This window comes from Lissotriton vulgaris, chromosome 9 (genome assembly GCF_964263255.1).
Source record: "Lissotriton vulgaris chromosome 9, aLisVul1.2, whole genome shotgun sequence".
NCBI classification, from domain to species: domain Eukaryota; kingdom Metazoa; phylum Chordata; class Amphibia; order Caudata; family Salamandridae; genus Lissotriton; species Lissotriton vulgaris.
This window is the reverse complement of record NC_141697.1, coordinates 573,920,131-573,948,065: the sequence shown is the minus strand read 5'-3', so window position 1 is coordinate 573,948,065 and position 27,935 is coordinate 573,920,131. Positions and strand designations below refer to the sequence as shown.

At 42.7% G+C, this 27,935-nt stretch overlaps 1 protein-coding gene across 1 annotated transcript in view; it reads left to right on the top strand.

The window, feature by feature from the left end:
* Positions 1-26,221, top strand: part of LOC147691855 (potassium channel subfamily K member 4-like) — a 158,388-nt gene extending 132,167 nt beyond the window's left edge. The window contains exons 5-6 of the mRNA XM_086936692.1: positions 11,966-12,105; positions 25,483-26,221. Of these exons, the coding sequence (XP_086792818.1) occupies positions 11,966-12,105; positions 25,483-26,040 (698 nt within the window). The 3' untranslated portion in view covers positions 26,041-26,221. The remainder of the gene's footprint in view (positions 1-11,965; positions 12,106-25,482) is intronic.
* Positions 26,222-27,935: the final 1,714 nt, after the last annotated feature.

The following is a 27,935-nucleotide window of genomic DNA, read 5'->3' as shown; positions in this document are numbered from 1 at the left end:
TGAGGCAGCACCAGAATAAGGACCAGGGAAAATCTGGTCTTACCCTGGCGCAATGAGGAGAAATGTTTAATTTCTCCTCGTTTTTGCTGTTTCCATGTTTGCTGAGTTGTGCAGCACACATAGAAACAGCAAAACGCCATTGATTCTTTATGTGCAGGAAGGTGTCCTTTCCTGCACATAAACAATCATTAAGAGAAATTAAGTTTTCCAACTTCTATACGTGCTGCATTAAGCAGCACATATTGTAGTTTCAAAACACCATTTCAGATTGTTTATGTGTTTCCCATCAACCTGGGCGCCCTTGAACCACAGTGCAAGGGTGCCTGTATTGGAGCTAGGCAGCTAAATTAGCATCAGCGCACGGAGAAACGCAAGGCTGCACCGTATTCTTGTAAGTACGCTGCACCCTGCATTTCAGAAGTGGCGAGGTGTGGCATTAAGCCAAGAAGGCTAACGCTGCGCTCCACCACATCCTTGTAAATATGCCCCATGGTTCTCCTGTTCCTGTAAGTTCTCCGTAACATGCCTCAGCTCTTTTGTTAGAGCTCTAAATAATCTGTTCAACCGGAAGAATAGTCAAGATTTCTATTGAGTCTTTGGGGTCTATTTACTAAGATAACGCATCACAAAAGTGACTCAAAACGATGCTAAATCTTTTTCACCTATTTGCTTTCCAGCGTAAAACCTGTTTTATGCTGGAAAATCACTTGAAAGTAATGCAAAGAAGTGCATATTGCTGATTTGCATTACTTAGTGCCAATGAGGGGTACCATGGGTGGTGCATGGCGTGCCCATGCAACCATCCAAGGTTTCTGTCGCTAAGCCCTATTTACTTAGACAAAGTTTAGCGCCAGAAAATAGCGCCCATTTCATATAGGCGCTATGAAGGGGAAATGCTTTTTTTCTCCATTATTTTCTGACTTTGCATCTGTGCTGCACCCTCCAGCATTCAAATAAACTGGGAAAATATTTAAAATTAGCCTAAACATAGTATTTTGTACTGAAAAGGTACAAAACCTATGCTAGCCTCACACAGACACCCTTGCACTATGGTGAAAAGGTGTGTCCGGGGCGCACGAACGTACATTTATTTGTCAGCATTAGGGAGAGGGGAGGAGAGTGCTAAATTTATGTAAATATGGCGCTCTCCTGCTCTCTCCTTCTCACCCAGCACAGCATTTGCAGATGCTGCACTGGGGTGGGGGGAAACTGGTAAATCAGGCCCTATGAGTCTTGTAACCTGAGCGATAGGCCTACGGTTTGAGGTCTTAGCATATGCCTGCTGCTAGTGCTTAATTGAAGCCAGTGGTTGCAGGTGGGGCCCACCGGCACTGATCTTTGGGGAACAGCACTTATTTTTCCTTTTTTTTTTTTTTTTAATATTTTTATTATTTTCACCTGGTATTGAGTTACAAAATACAATCAAATATTATTTCAGATTAAACAAGTTTGTCACATACAGACATGATCATCTCCCAGCTTATCATCAATGTACATAAATCGAGACTTAATGTCAATTCAGTTCAATTCAGTTCAATTCTAGTATTCCCCATATTTTCTCGTATTTCTGCAATGATTTGACACCTCTAAGTTCTGCCAATGTACATTCCATGGTATTGATTTCGTTAACTAAGTACCACCATTCCAAGGCATTAGGTGGCTTAGGACTGACCCAAGCTCTAGCTAAAATTAGTTTAGCGCAGGATAGTAAGATAGATAATAGTACGGGATGTGGTTGATTTGTAGTGTATAAACCTAATATTACCATGGGGGCTGTTATTGATGTGCTGGTAACGTTTTTTATAGCTAGAATTTTCCCCACTTCTTCCCAGAACTTCCCAAGTTTTGGACATGTGAACAGCATATGTGTTAGATCTGCTGCATATTCGTCACATTTTGGGCACTTGGTTTTTTCACCCAGAATATTATTTGAAGCCCATTTAGATATCTTTTCTGGTGTGTAGTATAGCATATATATGGTTCTGTATTGTTGTAGGCGCAGACTAGAAGATCTTACATGGTGATGGATGTCCGTGTACGCGTCGGTTATCTGTTTTCCTGTTATATTAGTACCTAGTTTTGCATTCCATTTAATTGCTATTGTTTCGTTATCGTTCATTCTTATATCTGTCAGTATCTTATATGCCAAACTTATTATTGATTTTTCCTTTTTTGAGTTTAGGATATCCCAGATACCCCCGCTTGATAAGACTTTGATTTTATTCTTCCGCACGAGAAAATCATAAATTTGCCTATATTTAAACTCGTGTGTGTCTGGTAATCCATATATTTGTTTTAAAGTGCGGAAATCCATCATGCCTTGAGTAGTAAATAAGTCCCCCAGTACCTTGATTCCTTTCGATTGCCATCTTCGGGATTCCCCGTCGCTGAATATGCTAGGTAGTCCAGGATTATCCCGTAAGGTTAGTTGAGTGTGATATATATTGTTTTTGCAATGTATTTGTATATCTTTCCATATCTTTACTAAGTCCCGTGCTGTCTTAAATTTTACCCTTTTGTAGAAATTCGGGTCAGTGATACGAAGTAGAAACTGTTTAGAGTCTTCTTTTAAAAGTAAATGGTGGTAAAAAAGCAGATTCTCTGAATCTAATAGGGATCTAATACGCCTTATAAATGAGGCCCAAAAATAAAGTTTTAAATCAGGAAAATTGAGACCGCCTGATCCGATTTTGTTTTTTAACATCTTTAGCGATCTCCTAGCTCTCTTATAACCCCAAATAAAGTTGCAAAAAACGCTATCTAATTGTTTGAAGAAAGACCTATTTTGCGCCAAAGGAATTGATCTGAATAGGTATAAGTATTTGGGTATTATTTTCATTTTTATTAAATTTATTCTGCCAATTAGGTTTAATGGAAGTCGGTGCCATTTTTTTAAGTTCGAAGTGGTGGTTTTCATTAATTTATTATAATTGATCTTATTTATCTCTTTGATATTTGAGGAGATTTGTACTCCTAAATATGTCGCAGTCTTACAGATTTCAGGCATTGTTTGGGGGGGAGCAAAATTTGCTATTATTTGAGTTTTGTGAGTGTTTAATTTATAGCCAGATACATTACCAAATTTGGATGCTTCTATATTAATTGCTTTCAGAGAATCGATAACCTCAGTAGAGTCGATGGCTATGTCGTCCGCATATGCGGTTATTTTTAGGCTCTGCCTGCCTGTTCTGAATGGTGTTATTTCTGGTTCTTTATCCAATGCCTTTAAAAAAGGTTCTAATGATAAGGCAAATAATAAGGGAGATAAGGGGCACCCTTGACGTGTGCCTCTCCGGATTGTAAAACAGTTTGACGTGAGGCCGCCATAGCTGATATAAGCAGACGGATTATCATAAAGTGCCTGAATCCCATTTAAAAAGTTTCCGCTGAACCCCATATGTCCCATTATATTCCATAGATATTCCCACCCCACCCGGTCGAATGCTTTTTCAGCGTCTAGCATTATCATTGCTAAGGGAGTTGCCTCTATTTCAGCAATGTCAAAAGCTGTTATTGCCGTGTTTACGTGAGCTGATGTGTCCCTCCCCATCACAAATCCGTGTTGTTGCGTACTTACTATTTTAGGTAAAAGCGGTGCTAATCTTCTTGCTAAGCATTTTGAGAATATCTTAGCGTCGGCGTTAATTAGAGATATAGGTCTATATGAACCCATCTCCTCTTTGGGTTTACCTTTTTTGTGGAAAAAGATAATTTTCGCCTTATTCCAAGAACTCGGAGCGGACCCTGTTCTGCTTATATGATTAGTTACTTCTACAAGAAGTGGTGTTAGCTCTTCCATACATATTTTATATAACTCCAGAGGAATAGTGTCTTCCCCAGCAGCTTTGCCTGATGGTAATGAGTTTATAGCTTCTCTAAGTTCTTGTCTAGTTATATCTAGAGCCAGGTTTTCTGCTTCATAGGTTGTTATTTTATTCGTAAAGTTCACTTTTAGATAGTTATCAATTGTTTCTCTGTTAGGAGTTTTTTCCGGAGTATATAAAATTTCGTAATATTTAGCAAACTGTTGTATTATATTGTCTGTCTGATTATATTTTTTATTGTCAACTCCTATAATTTGTGTAATCGTGGATTCTGCTCTATCCTCTGCTACCTTAAATGCTAAGATTTTGCCAATTTTGTCACCCCCTTCATATTGTGCGAATTTGTATTTGTGAATCTGTGCGCTTCTTTTTTTAATCAAAGTTTCTTTGGTCTTACATTTTAACCGACTAAGATTGGCATTGATAGCCTAAGTTGGAAGGTTTACTCTTAAAGCCTCCACTAACTTCGCCTCTTCTACAGCTATATCCGATGTCAGGGTTGAGTTATATTTACGCCTTTCTTGATTTTGTTTTAAGACATATGACTGTACGAACCCTCTAATACTGGCTTTACATGTGTCCCAGACCGTTAAACAGGAGGCAGTATTTCTGTTAAAAGTCAGAAATTCTATAATATGTTGCTTCAGTTGCGACGTAAAGATCGTGTTCGGAATTAAGTTCCTTGGAAACGTAAAGGCTCTAGGGGGATTGCTTTTTTGAAGGGTAGTTAGTTCCACCATTATGGGGTTGTGGTCGGATATGATTCGTGGGTATATGACCATTGTCGTGATGGAGCTCATCAAAGAGTCTGAAATTAAAGCCAAATCTATACGTGAGCATAGCTTATGAGGAGCAGAATAGTAAGTATATCCTGGAGCATTAGAATATAGTGAGTTCCATACATCTCTAACATTGTGTAACTTACACAGATTTAAGATAGATGCTCTAGTTCTGGGCATTCTAATATGGTTACCAGGGCGAGTTGTGTCCGACTGACGGTTCATGATACAGTTAAAATCACCCATTATTATAATTTCTCCTTCCCAGTCTAATAAAGCTATATTTAATTCTTCGTATATTCTTGGGTCTTCTTTGTTAGGTCCATATACAACACAAACCACGAGCTTCATATCACTATGGCATAGTTGAGTGATTGCCCACCTCCCCCGTTTGTCAGATTGTGTCCTAATTATCTCTACCCTAAATCTTTTATCTTTTAATATGGCCACCCCTCTGATATGTGAAGTGGCTGCTGAGTATGTTATCGTCTCGAAGCCCAGTTGATTCAGCAGCTTCTTATCGCCATCTATGATGTGGGTTTCTGACAAAAAAACTAGTTGCGGGTTATATAGATGTAATTCTTCAGCGACTAATTGCCTTTTGCGCTTATTGTTTAGTCCTGACACATTCCATGCTAAACACCTAATACTTTGCATCTTTAAAATAATAGATATAGACAGTAGTAACTATTAACAACATAGTTTCACATTTTCTCACATATGAAAGAGAGCACTTTACAAACTTAAATCTCTTCTTAAACTTTTCTACCAGGTTGAAAATATTTTTTTCTTCCCCCCTTTTACCCCTACCCTTCCTCCACCCGTCCACCCCACACACGACCCCCCCAAACTGCGAAGAACTACCACCCCCCTCCCCCCCTTACCTACTGCTGCCGTTGGAAAGGCAGCGCTTGCGGCGACGACGAATCTAGGGCCGCCCTCCCCCCTCCTTCCTTAATGATTTTACATCTGCTAGTAGTGTTAGAGCTAATTCTCCTCCCCCCTTTTTTTTTATTTTTTTTTTACGCTATTTCCTTTCATTTCAGCTCTATGGTTATTTGCTCTTATTGACGCTTAGCATTGGTTAAAAATGCCTGCGCTTCTTGTACTTCATAGAAGAAATTTGTGTGTCCTTTCAAAGTCACTTTGAGGCGAGCTGGTTCCTGCAGATATGCTGAGCCACCCAGTTTATTGATAGGATCAATTAGTTTGCGCATTTCCCATCTTTTATCCATCGTAGCTTTGCTTAAATCTGAGCGCGCAAAGATGGTATAGTTATCAATGGTTGTGGGAGTGTTAGGTTTAGCTTTTTGCCATACCGCTTGCCGTAGCAGAAAATTCCCGAAATAGATCAGAAATGGACGCGGAAATTTACTATTGGGGCGTTTTTGACCCAGGGGAAGCCGATGAGCTCGTTGGATTTGGGAGTCCCAGTCCCAATCAGAGAGTTCAGGAAAAGCTCGGGGCATCAGTTTCACCAAGAAGGCCCTAGGGTCGGACCCCTCTGCCCCTTCCGGAATACCATACAGTTTAAGATTTGATCTTCTTAAACGATTTTCCAGGTCATCCACTTTCCCCTGAAGTTGGGTTAGTACAGAGTCATGTCGCTCCACAGTGGCATCAACCCTTTGCGTTCTCTCTTCAACCAATACTGTACGCTGCTGCAGCTCTGTTATTTCCTGTGTGACTCCCTTCAGTATGGAGGCTACATCCGTTATTAATGTTTGCAGTCTTATGTTATCATTTTTTAGCTGCTGATAGTGTGCCTCCGACTCTGCCCTCTGATTCACAAGAAGATTTAAGATTGCATCTAGCTGAGGGTGGTCGGTATTACCCAGCTTGGGCTCTTCCTTTGATTCACTCTGCTTATTTTCAGCATTAGATTGGTTTGGTTCAGAGTCCGAGCCCGGGTCCACTGCAACTGCTGAATCCAATGAGGATGCACCCGCCAGGACTTCATCCCCCCCTTTAGTTTGTTCGTTATCCTGTTCGTAATTGATACCATTCGGGGTTTGCATCATTGAGTCAGACCCATTTTCCGGTGGCAACAGTACCCCATTGTCACAATCTGTAGGGCTGCCCCCTGAGAGCCTTAAGGTCATATTTTTGACAAGTCCTTTAGCCCCATCCACTTCCTTAAAGGGCTTTTGTCAATAGTAGTCTTCCTTGTACTTAAGGGTATTATCCCTGCTACCATATCTGTCAGATTTTTCCCTTTTTTTTATAGATCGTCTTGGCCTTGCCTCTGCGTTTCCGTGGTGGTGGTTTATTCGAAGTCTTGTTCATAGTTTTTTCTAATTCCTCCTCTGTGTCATAGTCACCGTCCTCTGAGTTGGGGTGATCATCGTTGACTTCTGAAATTTGTTCTGATATGTGATTACTCATAAGTTCAGCGGCAGGATAGTTAAGCTCTTCCATTGCATTTTTGTCACTATCTGCAATAATATCCATCTTTGCCAGTGATGATGATTTGGCAGTTTTTGACACTTCAGTTGCCATTCCTAGCTCAGTGGTTATCTCGGAGCTTTCCAGCTCTATTATATCACAAGTCTTATTGCCTTCGATCATAGTAGGAGTATTATCTTTATTGTCATTTCTATTGAGTGAACCTACTTCCCCTCCTACATTTGTCCCGACTTTAGCGCTCTCATTAATGTCTATGTTTTTTTTTAACATTGTATTTTTTTTTTTGGGAATTGTTCCACAGTTAAGTACGGGAGGGTGCAGGACCCCCTTACCTGTCATCTTCTTGTCGCTCCCCTTGACGGTAGCTGTTTTTTCGGTTTTTTCAAAATTGCTTTTTACGCCATGAGCTGATGAATCTTTCATTGCCATTTCTGCTTCATTTTCATTCAGCTCCATACTCGTTGTCGTTTTCTCCACGCCCCCCTGCGTTCTAGTTGTTGGAATCCCTGCAGTCTGTTGGGCTGGAGATAGAGCTGGAGCTGGAGTTGGAACTGGAGCAGGAACAGAAGCCGGGGTCAGGGCTGCTGTTAGGTCTACTGCCGAGGGCAAAGAGACAGGTGCAGAAGCGGTAATCATTGCTGCTGCTGCAGCTGTTGTTGAGTTTTTGGTATTTCGTGTTGTTCGTGAAGGGTGCTTGGGTGACATACCTCTGGTAGCTGCAATAATCACTGTAGACTGAAGCCTTGTTTTAGCCACACCTAACACAGTGATCCCAGAGCGAGTGAGCCAGACCTTCACAGCTCTCCAAATCTTCGTTGTCTGCCACAGCATTCGTCAGCCTTTTGCTTTAGCTGTGATGTTTTGTAGCCAAGTGGGAGTTGAAACAAAGTTGCAGCAGTGTTTACCAGCGCTTTTTTTTTTTTTTTTACGCGTAGCGCCGAAGCACTGAAGCTGCTGGTCAATCAGTATCGCCCTCGCCCTGCTGCTGCCGCTGAGAAAGGCTCTCACCTTACACTGTCAAGGACACTGCTAGAAAAGCGTCAGGATGGATTACATGTTGTTAGTTCGGTATTCTGCAAATAATAAACGGACTCCGCTCCGAATCCGATTCCGATGTTTCACACGGCCAGCTAACGTGGGTGAGTCAGGCTGAGCATTATGTTTGGTTTTGCCGCTTTTGCAGGTTTCCCCCGTCTCATCGCCCCCTGCTCGATTCGTTAATTCCAGCAGTCAGGGTCAGAGGAGGTTAAACAATTCCGTTGCACAGTCAGTATTGCTTAGCGAGGGGAGAGAGCTCCTAGTCCGCTCCTAGTCCGCCGCCAGCAGAGTCCTCACTCCGCCATCTTGGACTCCGCCTCCAGCACTTATTTTTCCACATCAGACTTTGACGCTGAGCAAAAGAAGGAAATACACACAAGGGGGTAAGAAGGGGGAAGAGAAAGGCAGAAAAACCATAACAAATGGAGAAAGCAGGTACCTGAAAGAGGGAGATAAAGGAGCAGGGAGTGTCTGATGAATAAAAGAGGCCTGAGGTGGAATCAAGACTACCCAGCTTTGGTATGCGGCCCGCCGACATTCAGTATCTCCGGCTGCGGGCTTCTGAGCAAATCTTTGGAGCCCTGACTTATTCTTTTACAAATTAGGCACTGCCTACTGTACAACCTGCAAACAGTTCAGTTGTTTGAGGCCTCAGCCCTCAACATCAGTATAATCTTAGGGAAAAATCTGCTGACTGGGGCATGTAATGTCATGTCAGATTGAGTTAAGGGATATGTCTGCTATCTTTGGCCTACACAACCAGTGTATCCTGAGGACCAGCTCTGCTCCCTGCACTCTTTGCATATGCATATTGTACATTATGGGGCTAGTTCTACAGGGTGAGTCAGAGTCTGCAAAATCAGTGTCACTGGAGTGATAGCCTTGCTAACCGCAGCACTTAAGACTGATGTACCCTGATGAACGTTTACGCTCTCTGAGTCCTTTTAAATCAATGTAACCTGAGGCTCAGCTCTCCTGTCTGAACTCTGTGAGATTCAACTAAGAGACCATTCAGTGTAGCCTGTGCGAAGGTTCTGCTATCTGTGGCCTATAAGAGTTATAGGTTAGTTACGATCAGTGTGACCTGACAGATACATCTGCAGCCTGAGGAGCAATTCTGTGTGAGGTCCGATCTTGGAAATTAGCCTGATCTGAGGGATATCTCTGCTGTCTGTGACCTGTCAGGTCAATGTAAGCTGAGGGATAGTGCTGCTGCCTGAGACCTGTAGGTACAGTGTACTTGAAGTACTACCAGTATTTTGAGTTTCAAATATTGTCCTACAAAAACACAGGTCATATTTATGGAGATTTGGCGCAGTGCAGGGAAGCAAGTCCCCTTGCTGCGCTGCCCTGCGTCACAGTGAAAGAGCAGGAATGCGCTGTATCTATGGCATACAGCGCATTCCTGTCCTTTCCCCCTGTGCCTGTGCTGTTTCAGCAGCCTTGTGCCAATGCATGCAGGATTATTTTTGTGCAGAAATGGGCACCTTCCAGCACAAGCACAACCCTGGAAGGCTTTTTCCTCTTTCTATGTGTGCTGCAGAAAAACAAAGAGAAATACCTTTATTTCTCCTCATTGTGCCTCCCCTGGGGATGATTTTGTTGTGTTCCATACTCTGAATACGACCGTGTAAACTGAGGCATAGCTCTACGGCGTGAGGCATACAAGTTAAAGTAACCAGAGAGATGGGCATTCGGTGCAAGACCATCACTTTATCCCTACATGGTGTGTTTGATGTGCTGTTTATGGCATGCCCTAGGTTGCCTCTTACATCTGACCACCTGGCTACCCAGGCATTGGGCCCTCACCAGGCGCAATCACCTAGCCAGGTTAACCTTTTTTGACTGAGATGTTAAAATAAATATGAGCAAGTCTGATCAAGGGTACATTTATTGAAAATGAGACCATTTTTAAAGGACATATTTAAGTGGCATTTTTAAAGGTGTACAAATAAATCCTCATTGGAAAGGAGTGAAACGGAATTTTGCACATCACACCTCCTTGGAGGAAATAAAATGTAGTTCATTGCAGAATTCATATTCGTAAAGAGATCTCCAGTTCATTGTAGAACCAAGAAAGAGAAGGTGGAGAGGGTGGAGGCAATTGTCAACCAAGAACTATCCAATCTCTGGACTTCATTCAGATCAAGATTAGGGCAGCAATGTAAGTAAGGCAATAGAATTAGCCTGTGAATAATTTGTAAAAAATAAAATAATAAACGTAATTCTAGAGGCCCAAAATTTTTCTTAGGAGGCCGCCGTTGGCACTGCCTAATCCAGGCTTTGCCAAATCCCATGGCTGCCTCGCCTTGACTCCACCTCATGCCTCTTTCTTTCACCACCACACACGTCCTGTCCCTTTATCTCTCCACTGTAGCTCGTTTCACCCTATCTCTCTCCCCTTATCGTTGTTTCTTAATTATCCGTTTGTCATTTTCTTCTTTCTATCTTTTCTGCCTTGCTTTTGGTCAACATGTGTTGATAAAAACAAAGTCCTGGTCCCCAAAGGTGAGAGCTTGTGCCCATCACCCTCAAACGTCGGCAAAAATGAATGACTCTGCTTAACACAGCAAAGGTTTCATTAACTAATGAGTCTTCAAAGGTTTATGAAAACACCTGTGGTGGAAGTGTTCAGATTTCACAAGATAGAAAGTTCTAGAGACCTTGGGACAGTTGATGATAACGTTTCTTTGAAAAATTGATTCTAGCTAAATGCAGTAGAGTCCATGTTGGCTTATCCAAACCCTGAAGCCACCTGCTCACTGATCTACTTAACCAGGATGAGAGATTGACAGGGCACAGAAGGAGATCTTAAACAGAGCCCTTTAGTGGAAGGGTAACCATGAGGTGTCACCTCAATACGATAACAGGAACAAACTCAGTCTTAAAACAACAACCAAAAGTAAGGGGATAGAAGTCAATGTCTGGTGTGTCTCAGCAGAGAAAGCGGGAAAGAGCGTGGGTGCACTCATTTACAGAGGTGCATGTGAAAATACAGAAGAACCAAAGACAAGCGAAGAGATTGCAGCACTTGGAGCAAGAGTAAATTTAATATCATGTAAGGAAAGACTAAAGCGAAGGCTGAACAAAGAAAGAGGTGTCCCAAGATGAAAAGAAGGAAAACTCCTCTTAGATGGATCTAATTTATTTGATCATCTGATCTCCTGTCTTTTATGGCTTTGAGACCAATCCAGCAGGCAGTGAACAGATCTTAAACATTGCACCATCCAAAAGGATAGTGTACTCAGTTCTGGTGGGTGGAGATGCCGGTGAAACACAACATCTTCCAGCAACTCCATAGAGTCATTCAATAAAGTAGGTAAAAAGATGGAACCCTGGTCATGCATCAGTGCATAGACATGGAGCATGACCTGAAGGTCTCATCTTATGCAAACTGGTTACGCCAAAAGGAAGTGAAGAAATCTAATTCAGAGTACGGCCTCTTAGGTGCTTAGAATGGGTTGACGAGACCTGTGAAGGTGCCGGTCCATATGATACTCCATGTCAGATGCCACTGAGAGATCAAGGACTGCAGGCCCGGCAGAGAAGACAAGCGAATGGGCACTTTCGCCATCCAACACAGTCATAGCATCATCCACCACCTGACAAGTGGCAGTCTCAGTGCCATAACCTAATTGGAGGGCAGATTGGTGAGAACAACTTTACTGGTTCTAAACCAAGTGATTCTGGGGTTCAACTATATAAATTTAAAAAAGCACTTTATTGTTTGTTACAACACAAATTCAAGTCACTTGTCTGAAAATGACAATCCTGTGTTAGAGAGAGGCTTTTTCATAAAAAAGTAAAACTGTGGAGTGTTAAAAGTCTTAAGAAATTCAATGCCCTCAAGGCTTATATGTAAATTACTTTGTGTGCCTTCTGTGAGTGATCATCTCTTTGTGTGTTTTACATCCTCAGGGGACAGCTCGGGGCGGGAGTACATGTGGTACAAGCCGCTGGTCTGGTTCTGGATCCTGCTGGGCCTGGCCTACTTTGCCTCCATCCTCACCATGATAGGGAACTGGTTGCGGGTCCTATCCAGAAAAACCAAAGCGGAGGTAAGAAGGAGGACTAATGGTCCATAAAACTGGGGAATTGGCTTCTCTAAAGGTCAGGCATTAACCGTGCTTTATTTGTAAAAACAGAAGTGCAGGACCCCAAAGCTTTCCTTAGGAGTCCACCATCAGCACTATGGAAGGCTGGGGTTAGCAAATACCAAAGCTGCCCAATCTTGATTCCACTACTTTCCTCTGTCTCCTCCACCCTACACTTCCCATTTTTTTTAGCTCACTCTTGCATGGTCTATTTTCATGTCTAGTTGTTCCCTTTGTTGGTGTTCACCTCTCTTTATGTTCCTTGTTCCCTTTCTATATTTTGATGTCGGCTGAATTCTAGTGATGAAAAATAACTCCTGGCCCCAATCAATGAGAGCCTATGCCCCTCACCTGCAACCACCGGCATAAATGACGCTCAGTATGTACTAGGAACAGATCAGGTCATATCAATGCATGGCGTGTCATAGCAAGGTACTCAGTGGCTTATTAGGGAGCACCTTAGTTATTCTAGGGTATATCTGATTGCACTAGACTATATTTGATCAATATGTGCACTTCATTTTATATCAGGTCAAACAAGAGAACCCCAGTTACAGAGGCTGTACAGATCAAGCCAGGCCAGACAATACATTTCAAGCTGCTATTGTTGAAACTCACCTGATATGATCTGCGAAGGAGGGCTTACAATGCAGATTTGCTGGCAAAACCTTTTAGTTTGCAAGCATGTAGCTACCCTGCGACTGAAAGATAACGTGCAGCGTTCATTATTGTGCCAAATACTTTTCAGGATTTTGCCAGAAATGCTTTCAGTTGACCCCTAAAAGACACAGAGATACACAATCACAACATTCATCATAGTCAACTACACAAACAAATCACTGGTTCGTTGTTCTTGGTTTCTCCTGCCTTTTAAATTGCACTCTACATATGGCAGTTGTGCATTCACTGGGCTCTGGTGTGCATACAGATGACTTTCATAATCTGTGAGTCCTCCACCCCAATGGGTCTTAATGTCTCCTCAGTGTGCTACAGAGAGAAACAAGGGGCTCAAACTTAGGTGTCAACCATTTGAGCACCAGAGCATGTGTTTTACCCCACAATTTTGAATGGCCACCCACTTTCATTGAATACACACTTGAGTGCAGACAAAAATGGATATTCCTTTTTTAGGCTAGATGCACCTTTCAAAAGTGGTAATGTAATGACAACATTCTTTACTTTAGTTAAGACGCATGATGTGATGTTATAAGAGACTGGTAAATATCCGGTGCCTGCTGGTTTTCTCAGAATTCTTATCATTAAGAAGGAGATGATCGGAGTGGTCCTCCCTCTTCCTGTAAACTCACTGTTTCTGGGACAGATCCTCCCCTCTCCTAGAGGTGTCCTTTACAGAATAGGACATGTGTTTATAAAGTTTGGGCCCAATTCATAAAGGCAATCTGAGACAAAAGTCTAACCTTACGACTTTTGGTATTCACTGAAATCATTTACGAGTCGTATCTTTACATTTGCAGTCGGGTCGGAATCTCCAGCTTCGGCCGTACTCTCCGCACCCAGGCCATGCTCTCCGGCTTGGGTCGTACTCTCTGGCTCGGGCCGGATGAAGTGTAATAAATGGGCCGGAATACAATTTTTACAAAAAGGAACTTTTGGGACGTGTGATAAATGGTAGAGAAGGTCATGAAAATCAATTTGGGCTGGGAAAAGGGTGTAGTCAGACACTACATCATATCCCAGAAAAGTTTGCTCCTTTGCATCATGGTACATGTAGTCTACAATTTAGCGCCCATCAGTTTTGACTGTAGTGCAAACACTACAGTCAACTTAGGGTACCCCGAGCAGGAGAGTATGGCCCTTGTGCAGAGAGTATGGCTAAAGCCAGAGATTCCGGTCCGACTGCGGACGTAAAGATATGACTCGTAAATAACCTCTATGAATACCAATGTCATAAAGTTAGATTTTTGTCTGAGATTGCCCTTGTGAATAGGGCCCTTGGTGTGTGACTGCTCGACATACATTGCAGGTATTAACCCCTTGGCCGCGAGGGGGCGGGTGGGGGGGAGCACGGCGCCGTGGTGCTCGTGACGAGCCCAGCTTCTCATGAGTCACAGTGGAGCTGTGCTCATGAGGAGCTGGGCTTGTCAAAACCCCGCCGACTGATTAATTCTCCCGCACAGGCGGGGAATCAATCGCGCGTGGGCGGGCTGCAGCAGTTATGACGAGCCCAGCTCGTCATGAGCACAGCTCCACTGTGTCTCATGACGAGCTGGGCTCGTCATGAGCATGGAAGGGGTTCAACATTATGAAGAAGGGAACCTTTCCATATTATTGTATATTTTTGAATAACTCATAATCTATGAGATTATACCTCCTGGTTTCAGTGTTTACTTTAGTCATTTAATCCTTCTTATTTTCTATCCAGGAAGCTCTCAATGTGTAACTGTGGATGACGATAACCCATATTTCCTAGAGCAGGCGCAATATTGTGTTCAAGGGAAACTGTCAACAAAAAGAAGTCCTCTCCACCACATGTCCGTTGAGGGGGTACATGTTGGCAAGCACAGACTTCCTGCCCCAGCGTTCACCGAGAGGGTGCCTTTCCTTTCTCCCCAGTGACTTTGGTCACAGTATAGCATAAGAAGTCCTGGGATGCTGTCACTGGGCAGAGGACTTGCTCGCTTGCAAAGCTCCATCCACCCATGAAACCTGCTTCTTGGTGCTTAGGTACTCCTGGAGGTTTTCCACTTCTACGTTCTCCACGGAGCAACACTACAGATCGTATTTATCCTTATAACCTACACAGCATAGGTACCCAATAATTTACAGAATGATTTGGCAACTTTACTGAGGAGTATTTTTCTCTCTCTCTTGATGGATTCTCCAGTATGATAAAATGCCCCAACTCTTCCCCCTCATTCATCCTCAGGACCAGAGGTCTCGGAATAAATCACTCATTTTCAGAGGAAAGGGTCGTTTATTTCACATCATAATAAGAGTCATATCAGCATGGATATATTATGAAGCTTGTGCCTGCCATGGGACTGCCTTGCTGGAGGACACGCGACTTTCCACTGTGTGTTCTCATACCTGGGTGCTTGAAAGTGTGCAAGCTGCTCACTTCCGTTTTACTGGAAACCCAGGGCTACGGGCAAGCGCGCGGCCTGCAGAGATATGCTATACATGATCACACCAAGTGCCTGACCTTAAGATGGCCGCCATGTCACACATGATGAGAGGGGAGCGTTATGATGAAAAAACCAAAAAGGAGTGACCAGGTGCTGCGGAATGGCTACTCTCTATCCTTCCCCCCCATCCGGCCTACCCATCAGCATTCTTACCATATGAACTCACCTCTGACTGCGGAGACCTAGCTTTCTGACCGATGCCCGGTGGAACTACCTGATAGCTAAAGAGGAGATGGGCTGTGGACTTCCCCCTCGGCCGTCACCTACCCAGCCGGACTTTGGGCAGACTTTCCTTCGTCTCTCCGTCGCATTCTCCCTCCTACCCCCTTTACCCTATCCCACCCATGCTCCATTTATCTTGTCCACTGCACTCTCTAAATGTTTTCCCGTTGAGAACTAGCTATTTGACCGATGACCGGTGGAGCTACCTGATATCTATAGAGGAAATGGGCTGTGGACTTTCCCCTCAGCCGTCACCTACCCAGCTGGACTCTGGGCAGATTCTCCTTCGTCTCTCCATCCTATTTCCGTCCTACCCCTCTACCCTACACCTTTTCCCTTCTCAGCTCCACTTATCTCATTTTCTACGTTCGTGAAATGTTTTTCCAGTAACTGATGTAACTTATGTAATTATGTAACTTTGTGGAACCTTATGTAAAGCGCTCTGATACCTCCGGGTCTAGCCAGCGCTATATAACACGCAAATAAAAAATGGTGGGTACACAATGTCTATCATGGTGTCGGATCCTATAGGTGGAGGCACCCAGGAAGCTGCACAGTCTTCTTCTATGGGTGCTGGAGATCCCACAAACACACATCTTCAGCAGCCCTGTAAGAGGTCAATGCACTCATCCCCTTTGGAGGCTTTTTCTAGCTCTTTCAGCCACTTTCGCATGTGACAATCTGTCTGCGCACCAGGAGGCCCATTAGGAGGGAGGCCGAGGCGGGAATATTCCCCCCCTGCCCCATGCTTTTTTATGGCACCACATTTGTGCTTCAGTATTTATAGATTTAATACAAGCCTGCCCTATTTTTAGTGACAAGGCAGTCAGTGGGCCCAGAAACTGATGCTGCTTTATTTTCTGTATGCTTGGAGGACATGTTTTATAACTTTGATACACACATTCATCCTCTGTGGGGTGCACATCACGTTTTAACCCAGGTCCTGCCAAAACGTCTGATGTGCCTGTCCACCAATAAGGACAGTGACCACATCTTACTAAAGATCATGCAGAAGCTAAGACCAGGTGTTCCTATCATCTGGCACAGTGAGGAGACCCAGATGAAAGCCCGAGAGGCAATTGTAGGGCCGCAAGACAAGACGAATGCACTTCAAATCATTCTTGCACCCAAAAAAATGCTGGGGCATATTCACAAACTACATTTTGTAGTATGTTTTGTAGTACTACAAAATGTTCTACAAAATGCTATTCACAAACCTACGCACGGAGTTTGTCCTTCTGCCTTTCCTATGTTTTTGTATGCAGAGATCTCTTCCTCGAGCATGGAGTCTCCGCAAACATAGATGTTCTGGTAATAAATGTGAGAGGGATATAGTTGAATGGCTGGGAAATGGGTAAAATCTGCGACTAAATTGGAGGAGAAGGAGTAGGAGTAAGGAGGGGCTAGGAGAAGGGAAGTGCGCTGAGGGGTTTAGGGAGCAACAAGTAACCACCACCAAAAGAGTAAACTCTTTCCTATTTGCTAACTGCACTTCTAAAGTTACTCCATTCAAAAAGGGACTAAAAATGGTAGCCAATTGCTCCATCTCAGAGCTGGAGTAGTCCAGCACCACCCATGGCAAAACTCTTGTACTGCAACACCCTCCCATATAAATCAATAGAGTTAAGGATTTTAAATAAAACAGCATAGGAAATGTTGTTAAATTAAATTACATTAATTCAAATACTTAAAAATATAAATACATATTATTTCATGTTAAAAATAGATCCAAATAATACATTTTAAATGTAATTGCAAAGTGCTTTAACAACCTTTTTGCCTTCAAAATGAATGTAACAATGCATTTTATTAAATATAAATATATTATGTTTAATTCATTCTTGGTACATGGTTATTATCATAGCTGTCAAGCATCCGGAAATCACAGTCTCACAGCAGTGAATACAAGCAAGATATCTTCAGAATACTGTTGTACATAGGTGAATAATCACATGTCCGATTGTCCCATCATGGAATCTGAAAGTTTGGTTAACAACATCAATTAAACTAGAACGTCAAATACCCCCACCCAGCCATAGTTCAATGTTTTTATTGTGGCCACACTTCCACCCTTTGGTTTAAGTCTGAGTGTCTGCAGCTCCCGACACCATCAATTCATTCCTCTTTGCCGTTGCTCTCCGGGGAGTGCTCGTTACAATGGAAATAGGGATCTTTCTGGCTCTTCCTCCTGCCCTGTAAATGGGCCCATTAGCAGAGCCCAGTCGTCTGCAAGTGGTAGTCTGCACAAACTCCCTTTGATCCTCTAGTCCCAGCGCAGTCTGTTGCCCCTTTCATAAATGCTGCCTTCCACCTCCTATGTGGGGGTCAATATGTTGATCTCCAGTGTATCGCAATCACATACTTGGCGATGATTAGGCCCAGGTCTATGAGTCTACAACCTAACTTTACGGCTGATGGCCTGGGACTCATGCCCAACCTACACATTTTCAGTTCACCAAGGTGTGGCTATTGTGTTGTGTGCTCTAAATCCTGAATTACTCTGTGCCCAAAAAATCAACTATCCTCCGGCATCCTCAGGCCATATGCAAAAAATCAGTCTCCTTCAATGAGCACAGTGGGCAAGCCGTGTCTGAAGTTTCCGCTAATATATTCGGTCTGTGTGGTGTTGGGTAAGTAGTGTGGAGGTAGTTTATTTATTTATTTATTTTTATTTGCAGGTTTATATCGCTCTTGAATCGACTCCCGGAGGAGTATCTCTGCGCCCTAGGAACACCACAAGTACAGTCAGGGAGGAACCAAAAAGAATTAATATTGAAACAGAAAAGTTTTAATCCGCTTCCTAAACACCAGATGTTCTGAACCTTGTCTGAGAGCTAATGGGAGCCTATTCCATAATGAGGGCCCAGCAACAGATAGAGCTTTACCTCATGTCTGGCCCTCTTTGCACAGGGTACACACAGTAGAGAATGGTTGCTGGATCTGAGGGAGCGCACAGGGGAGTAAGGTATGAATTTGTTTTTTAAATATGCAGGGCCTAATCCGTTTAGGCTCTTGTGGATTAGGCAGCATGTTTTAAACGTAATTCTTTGCCGGACCGACAGCCAATGTAGTTTGTCCAAAAGAGGTTTGGACGCAGATCTTGGAGGGGCGTTCAAGACCAACCGGGCCGCAGTATTCTGTACAACTTGTTGAGCTGAGTATGTTTGCATCTGGTAGTTCTGGAGACCTGTCGGGTTTATTGCAGTGTGGCAGTCTATTATTTGTCAGTCAGTCATCTATCCAGTGCTTTCACACAGATGGCCCTGACACTGTCTATGGGTATCATGGTTTTGTATAACCAAGAGATTAGTTTCTGCCCACTCATATATGTAAGAAGTGTCTGCAGTTTGTCATGTGTCGGGGCTCTGTCAGTCCCACTCCCCATATATATATATATATATATATATATATATATATATATATATTCCAACAACCACTCCCGGCTGTTCCTCGTCTCGTAACACGGCGAGCCTGTGTGGGTGCCGGACACCCTAAATTTCATAAACAAAATTCTCCCACTCAGAAGAACGGCACAGGCTTCCTTTGGATGCTTCAAAGTGTATTTATTCAAGGCACGAAATCGGCAGCTCCCTACCGACGCGTTTCGCCACTAAGGCTTGGTCACGGTTACTGTGTTCATTTCATGGTGCTATTTACATAGTGAAAACAAAGTGCATAGAAGAGGGACTACAATGGATCCACTCGGCCGATTTCGGCCGCCATACTTGAGTGGTACATTCCAATAAACATATATTGTCATAATACTGCATTTTCAAATAAAGTCTAATACAAAAATAATAAATCTAGCCCCAGTGGGCTGATCATAATAAATTATTCGTGAAATCAAACTGGAGAGTCGGCTCATGTTTGCGAGCTTTTGGACCCGTTTTGGCCGCCATCTTGAAGTAATCGTGACGTACCACATAAATTACTGAATACATAACCAAAACAATGTAAACAATATTAATTCAGTCTCGCCCCAGTGGGCTAATGCAATGTCCCAGATTTCACTTTCTAGTGATTGTGCAGGTGATGCCCCAGTGGGCTAAACAGTTGTGACAATTCCGCCATAATTATATCATTAAACCGGTTGTTGTTTGTAGTCTTGTTCCCCTATGTAAAAAGAAAATTTGTGGTTTTAAAAAACAATTATGTCAAATTATTTACACATAAAAGCAAACGAAGGAAATATCAGATCATAGATGTTCAATGTCTTAGAGGTGAACTGCCAATTCCTCACTACAATTCATCCCAACAGGGTGCAGTGTCTCGAAATCAATAATGTATTTTGATTCCAAGATTCTCAATTGGTGCAGCCTATCACCTCCTCTCACATTCTCTTTAACTGCATCTAACACCACATATTTCAAAAGATTGTCATTTTGATTGTGGTGTGTTTTAAAGTGTCGAGCAACTGGGTATTGCTCATTGATGTTTCTAATTGCTCGCTTGTGTTCTAGTATCCTAATCTTGGCCCTGTGTTTGGTACTTCCAATGTAGAATTTTCCACAGGGACAGATAAGGCAATACACACAGTATTCAGTGTTGCAGTCAAATGGACCCTTAATGTTGAAAAATCTGGAACTGTTAGGCACTCTGATTTTGTTACAATTGTTGCTTCCTTTACATGCTTTGCACTTCATACAGCATTCAAAGCCAGTGAGATTTTTGTTGTGTACTGTTTTTTTATATGTGACCATATTTTTGCTCAAATCATCCTTCAGGGATTTACCCTTACGATAAGTAATCTGTGGGTGTTCTTTCACATAGTTACTTAAAAACTTATCAGTTGTCAAAATTGGCCAATTTTTTATCAGTATGTTTCTCACCCTGTATGCTTGACCTGAGTATGTGGTAATGAACCTTAATGTTTCTTCATCCTCACTCGAAGGTTTTTGTTTGGGGACTAGTAGGTCAGTTCTTGCTACTTTGTCTACCCTTTCAACAGCTCGACGGATAGTTTTTTCTGAATATCCTCTTTCTTTGAAACGGTCTATCATTACATTTTTCTCCATTTCAAAGTCACTGTTGCTACTATTATTCCTCTTAGCTCTTAACAACTCCCCAAAGGGGATGCTCTGAATAAGAGTGTATGGATGAGCACTGGTGGCAAACAATAGGCTGTTCCCTGCAGTCTCTTTTCTGTGGAGGCTGGTGACTAGTTTGTTATTCCTAACCTCCACTTGTGTATCAAGGAAGATGACCTTTTCTCTGCTAATCTGCGAGGTTAATTTGATATTTACCTCGTTGTTGTTGAGGTTAGCAATGTATTCTCTCGCACTTGCCTCATCTCCTTTCCAAATGCAGAAAATATCATCTATGAAACGGGTCCATAGTATCACCCTTTCACCCTGGTCACCTTGGCTACTGGACACTTGCTCCTCCCACCAGCCCATGAATAAATTCGCGTAGCTGGGGGCGAAGCAAGTGCCCATCGCCGTCCCCTGTGTCTGCCTGTACAACTGGTCATCAAAGTAGAAAAAATTATTAGTCAGGCAGTAATGTGTCATTTTAGCCAACATCTCAGTGTGTGTCACGTTGTTGATAGATCTTGCTCTCAGAAAATGCCTAATTGCCAAGATTCCAGTTTCATGTTTGATGGAAGTGTACAAGCTTGTCACATCCATAGTGATTAGAAGGTAATCTGGTTCCCAGGCTAAATCATGAATTAGGTTCAAGAAGTGCATTGTGTCTCTAAGGTAAGCTGGTAAGGACATTACAAAAGGCCTCAGGTAGTGGTCTATGTATCTAGATGTTACTTCTAGTTGTGACCCTATAGAGGACACAATTGGTCTACCTGGTGGAACTAGTGGATCTTTATGCAGTTTTGGTAGGAGGTATAAGACCGGGGTTTTTGGATATTTACATCTCAGGCTCAAGTACTCCCCCTTCTCCAGTATACCATTTTCATACCAATTTACTAGCATCTCATTAAATGTCTCATATGAAGTTTTTAGCTCTTCAACAGTTGCTTTGCAATAACATTGTGTGTCGCTTAGCTGTTTGAGACCCTCTGATAAGTACTCGGCTTTTCCCCATACCACGACATTCCCTCCCTTATCAGATTGACGTATTACAATAGAATCATCATTTCTAAGGGAGTCAAGTGCCTCGCATTGTTCTTTGGTTAAATTGTGCTTGGCTAGACCTTTAGTACTATATCTTAAGTTTTTTAAATCTCTAGTAACACTTCGTTCAAAAACGTCAATAGCATCGCTTTGAACTACTGGCACAAATCTAGACTTGGGTTTAAAGCCACTTTTGCTAGATATATCAGGTATCTGTTCATCAATGTCAACATCTTCATCATCAGTTCTGTCTGTTACGTTTTTTACCGTTTCAGAAGTAGACAAAATCAGATTATCTCTGGGGTCTATTTCACCATCTTCAATTGAATTAGGTGCGTGGAATTTGAACCATTTTCTAAGCTTCAATTTGCGAATAAAGCAAAATGTGTCTATGCGAGTTTGTACGTAATCTAATTTACGCATGGGTCAGAATGACAAACCCAAAGCCAATAAGTCAATTTCAACGTTGCTCAACTCACGTTTGGAGAGGTTGACTACAGTCATCTTGTCCCTTTTCTTGCTCTTGTCAGCATGGGCGCGGGTGCGCTGGAATCTCCTTTTCTTTCTTCCCCTTGCTTTTTGGTTCCTCTGAATCCTCCCGCTTTTCCTCGAAAGTTTCGTCCTCGGCCCCTGTGAAAATCCTGATCATCTTGTCCTCCTTGTTGGTTATGTTTGGCTTTGTTTAACATTTGGAATTGTGTCAAGAAATTAATCCTGCCTCTGCCCACTCCTCGCATTGGTGTTCCTAGAGTGCTCCCGGTGGCGTCAGAGAGGTTACCATCTGAGGCATCGCTTTCTTCGGGAACAGTGCTGTCTCCTTCCACGGTGGTGTTGGCTTTGGCGGCTTCCATTGGCTCAACGCTTGCTTTTTGAAATAAATAATCATACTTCTTATGAAATGTAAGGGTTCTGCCAGATTGGTAATCTTTGAAGTCCCTTATACATTTTTGCTGCTTTTTTGCCGTTATTTCATCCTCCAGTTTCTTTAGACGTACTTCCAATTAAGTCATGAAATCCTGAATTTTCTCCTGAGTGGTTAATTTTGCTAGTTCCGATAGTACTTCTTCAATCTGTTCCAGTAATTTTGCTCTATCCTTTACAGCATATTTTATCAGGATTCGCATCATTGTGGCTGAACAGTCTTTGGAATTACATGCCCACTCATCCAACATCTCAGGGTCTGGATTTTCAAATGTGGGGATAGTATATATTCTTAGTCCCCTTGGAACCCGTTGGACGTCTAAATACTTTTGAAGCGACTCAGCTTCCCACCACTTTGCCACTTCCTTACGGTGTAATTTGTCAAGTTTGTCAAACAATTGTTGAATCTTTACTTCGTTTGTTAGTAAAGCGTGTTCTCCTTGTTGCTGTCCTTCCGTACTTGCTCCAGATATTGGGTCAGTGAAGAATAATCGATCTGACATTTCCTTTCGTTTCGCTTCAAACCGAGCCGCCATCTTTAGTGCCTGTCCTTAGTTATGACGCTGCTCCCAGCGTGGATAGCACCCAAAGGTAGACACAAGCGTTCAATATCTCGCTTGCCGTCTACTCCGTTACCGTCGATGGTCCAAGTTCACAGCTAGTCAAAACCCCTGGTCACTGCCCTTCCCGCTTTTCTTTTCCGCGGGACTGCCGACTCGGGTTATTTCTCAAGACTTCTACTGCTGTCTACTGGTGCGTTTGCAAATCAACAGTCCCAGTTTAGCGAGTATGCTCGAATATACTCACGAACTTGTTCTTCGCCGCCTCGCATACACTTCTGGTTAGATTTCCGTTTCGGAGGTTCTTGATGCGAAGTCCATTGGCGGGAAACGAGGAGCATGAATTCTCATACTCCAACAACCACTCCCGGCTGTTCCTCGTCTCGTAACACGGCGAGCCTGTGTGGGTGCCGGACACCCTAAATTTCATAAACAAAATTCTCCCACTCAGAAGAACGGCACAGGCTTCCTTTGGATGCTTCAAAGTGTATTTATTCAAGGCACGAAATCGGCAGCTCCCTACCGACGCGTTTCGCCACTAAGGCTTGGTCACGGTTACTGTGTTCATTTCATGGTGCTATTTACATAGTGAAAACAAAGTGCATAGAAGAGGGACTACAATGGATCCACTCGGCCGATTTCGGCCGCCATACTTGAGTGGTACATTCCAATAAACATATATTGTCATAATACTGCATTTTCAAATAAAGTCTAATACAAAAATAATAAATCTAGCCCCAGTGGGCTGATCATAATAAATTATTCGTGAAATCAAACTGGAGAGTCGGCTCATGTTTGCGAGCTTTTGGACCCGTTTTGGCCGCCATCTTGAAGTAATCGTGACGTACCACATAAATTACTGAATACATAACCAAAACAATGTAAACAATATTAATTCAGTCTCGCCCCAGTGGGCTAATGCAATGTCCCAGATATATATATATATATATATATATATATTCCACAATAGTGATCCACAATTCCCGATGCACACTGGCAGCGGGTGCTCAGTGTAGGGGTCGGACCCAGACCCTCCATTCTCTTTCTCCACACCAAATGACGCGGCACTCAAAGAAGCATGTGATTTAGAAAGTTTTAATCGGGAAAGCTCAACCAACGTGTTTCAGCCTCCATGGCTTTGCTCACGGTTAGTGAGTCCTTTCTTTGTTGCACTGTTTTATACACCCACATGGTCTCAATGTGGCATTGTGGGTAATGTAGTGCACATGTTATACCTCAATACGACATGAAATAGACCTGAGAGCCTGCCAGTATTTTCTGAAACAAAGAAAAGTATCTGAAATGAAACACACACAGATGCTACTGATCATGATTGAGATGTGCCTGACCAATAAAATGTTTTATTTTAACAAAGAGTTGTTTATGCAGCTATGTGGAACAGCCATGGGCATTTCTTTTTCTGTGAACTATGCGAACATAACCATGGGGTGGTGGGAGAAAACTGTGGCCTGGGATGTGGAAAATCAAGAGGATCGGGAGAGAATTGTGCTATGGGTCCGTTGTATCGACGACTTGTTTCTAATATGGAACGGAAGTGAGAGACAATTTCAAGAATATTACACCAAACTCAGCAACAACCAACTTGGGCTCTCCTTCACGTGTGAAATGAGCCGAATCGAACTCCCTTTCCTTGACACACTGGTGTACATACAATTTATTTTAATTTAATTTAACATTCTTTCCTTTGGGGTTTAATTAAAGACCCTGCCTCCATTAGTTGCTATGTGAAAGTGTTGCATTACCAGTGAAGGCCATTAGTAGTGTTAGACTTACAACAGTTTTTATAGTATTAAATTACACTTTTAAATTAGGCTCTATCCCCCTTTTTAGGGGGTGGAGACATGTAAATCTACACTTTTGCATAACTTTACAGTCGGATTTTGAAAACAGTCAAAGGTAGTAAAGTTGCTCAAAAGTGTAAGACTAAATTTACATGCATAACTTACTCTCAACCCTACACACTGCAAATTAATATTTTTGAGGTTAAATTTCCCATATATAATGGTTCCCTTCAAAAAGGTATTTTACATCTGCTTCTCTGTGTTTCTCATCGAAAGAATATATGCCCCAATCAGAAGATTGGGCGTAAAGATTTGCTCTCCTTTGGTTTGTGTTAGTCATGTCTAAATCTACCTGCGTGTATCTCACATTTTAATAAGAGACACAAAGGGGATCACTCCTTAAATAACATACCATACAAGCAATTTCTTGCATAGAGATTTTCGAATTTGACCGCTGGTCTGTTGAATGGCATGGAATATGTAAATTATCTTTAGCCTTTAGTCAGCTCTGAGCCACAAAATCGTTTTCTCTAATTGTGAAGGAAGAGCTTGCTATGTGAGAGAGAGAGATGATGAGGTATTCCTCTTCTAACTGTCCAATACTTTGTTACTCTGTTTCCAGATGGGAGGCCTCACGGCACATGCAGCAAGCTGGACCGCCAACATGACGGCTGAAATGAAAATGGCGCATCGAGGGATGAGCATTAACTTCCCGGACAAGCTGCATAAGCGCAGGAGAAGAAAAGGGAAGTCCACAGCGCCAGGGCAAGAGGAAGGGTCCCAGGAAGAATATGATGATGATGAGGACGAGGACGAGGAAGAGGACTACGAGGAAGAGGAGGAGGATCAGTACCCAAACAACTACTCCAAGGAGAAGCTTCAAACCCCAGTGAAGTCAAGGAACCCCTCCCCGAGCGCTGTAGAGGCCAAACGGGTGGAAGAGATGAACCGCCTCAACACAGCGAACCAACCACATCCTATTGACTACTTTGGTGAGAACATGGCTTATATTGATGAGTCCTCCGACACACAGAGTGAACGAGGACCAAACGATGTACGGCTTCGGGGCAAGAAGAAGAGGAGACCACGGCTCCGCCGAGCCACCAAGGAAGACAGTGGGCAAGTGGACATCAAAATTGACCTAGTCGCGAGAACCAGAGACAAGGGAGAGAATGTGTAGCACTTTGCACTAGGCTTGCCTCCTTCAGTCTTTTCTCCGCTGCTCAATTGTACTTTAGGTGGAGAAAACAAAAGTCCAATACAATGTCATTGTGTACCTGAATCCAAACTGCATCATCTATTCAGCTGATTTAATTCACCTGGGAGCACAATTGATTCACAATGGAGGCTTGAGTGAATTGTCCCCTGGTGTGAGGCAGCCCTCTTGAGGCTTCAATTTGGCAATGAGGCTGTTTTATATCTTGAATGGCTTGGCTGTTATTCCCACCCCCTTCCAACAAAATACCTGAACTTCCTTGAAACAGGAATCGTACAGAAGAGCAATGACTGCCAACCTAAATCTTGGAATACAATGAAGGCTTTTTATGGCTGAGAAAAAGGTAACATGTTCAAAAGGCAAGAAAAAACATTGTAAAAGATATGCAGAAGTCTACATCGTGCCTTGCACATTTACCAATATACTGTGAAAATCCTTTGACTTCCCAAGGAGTGATGTTCTTCCAAACAAGGCAGCGATCCAACGGACGTTGTGTTTCAAAGATGATGCCTCTGCTGATTTGCCATATTCTGGGGCCATGAACAAGTGTCCTAGCTGCCACTAATCCTTCACATTTATTAAATTCACAGATGCCTGATTTCAAGGGGTACAGCCTTCAAAAACTTCTCCAAAACTGTTCTTGCATGTCCAATCTGCCTTATTCAGCATGGAAAAGGGGATCAGCCATGTCTTGGGAACCAAAAGTGGTGTCATGGGACATCACGCCTTAAAATGAGGACCTGATGACCACCTGGCTTGTTGTGTGAATTCTCCATTGCTTAAAGTTGTATCCTGGAGTGGTACTAACCCTTCCAGATTCTAGTTCTGTAATGGAACATATCAAGATGTCTAATCCAGTGATTCATTTAGGCTTCTTGTGCAGCTGGCCTATATGTGATTGAGTTTTCTGTCCTTTCAGAGGCTCTTCCGTGTTTGTGATCCCCCAGTTTTCCCCATACAGCAGCCCAACTTGTCGCTGCTGCACGGAATCTTTTAATAGACATACTTTCCTGCTCAAATGGGGAGGTTTTATGTATATGGCCCATCTTCTTAGTCCCAATGAATACTGATTTCAGATCATGCCAGATCGCTGTGGGGAAGTCTGATCACTACTCCTTTTAATTTTAGAAACAAACTTACAAACACTTTCAGAGGATCCCGTATTACTAAAAGCCCATTCAGTTCTGCAGAGAATATTATAATTTTTCGGATCATATTTTTTTCCTATGGAAAATTTACTGAGATTCAAGGATCTCTGCATGAAAATGAATGGGTTGTCCTGAGGATTTGGTGAAAATGTGGGATTCTGGATTTTTCTGAGAAAACAACAAACTGTACTATGAGCAGAGTAACGGGATACTCTACCTTGGTCTTCAAGGTTGTATGTCAGAACATCGTGTACAGAAATATTGGCTGACAAAAATATTGTATCATAAATATTGTTTACAAAAACATTGTCCCATTGGTTTTAAATTTTCTACTAACTTCAATGTTGACAATACTTAGGGCACAATATTTATGTCAGATGTCTTTGAAGCTGCACTCAAATCTATTCCAAATATTAATTGTAGAAATCATGAATATCAGCCTCAAATAGACCCCAAAGATTGTCAATGAGTAAACTTGGGACAGCAAGGACAAGGTATGCGAGTTTGAATATTGAGCCTGATTTGGAATATAGCACGTTACTACGTGTGCTATAACCAGGCAGTAGGTTACAATGCGGTCGTTACAACGACCGTGTTGTTACCATGCGCGGCTTTACATTGCAAGTAGTTTCTATGACTTGCGCTAGGTGGCGTGCTGGATTTAGGAATATTATAAAATACTATTCCTACTCCACTTAGCGCAACAGCAGG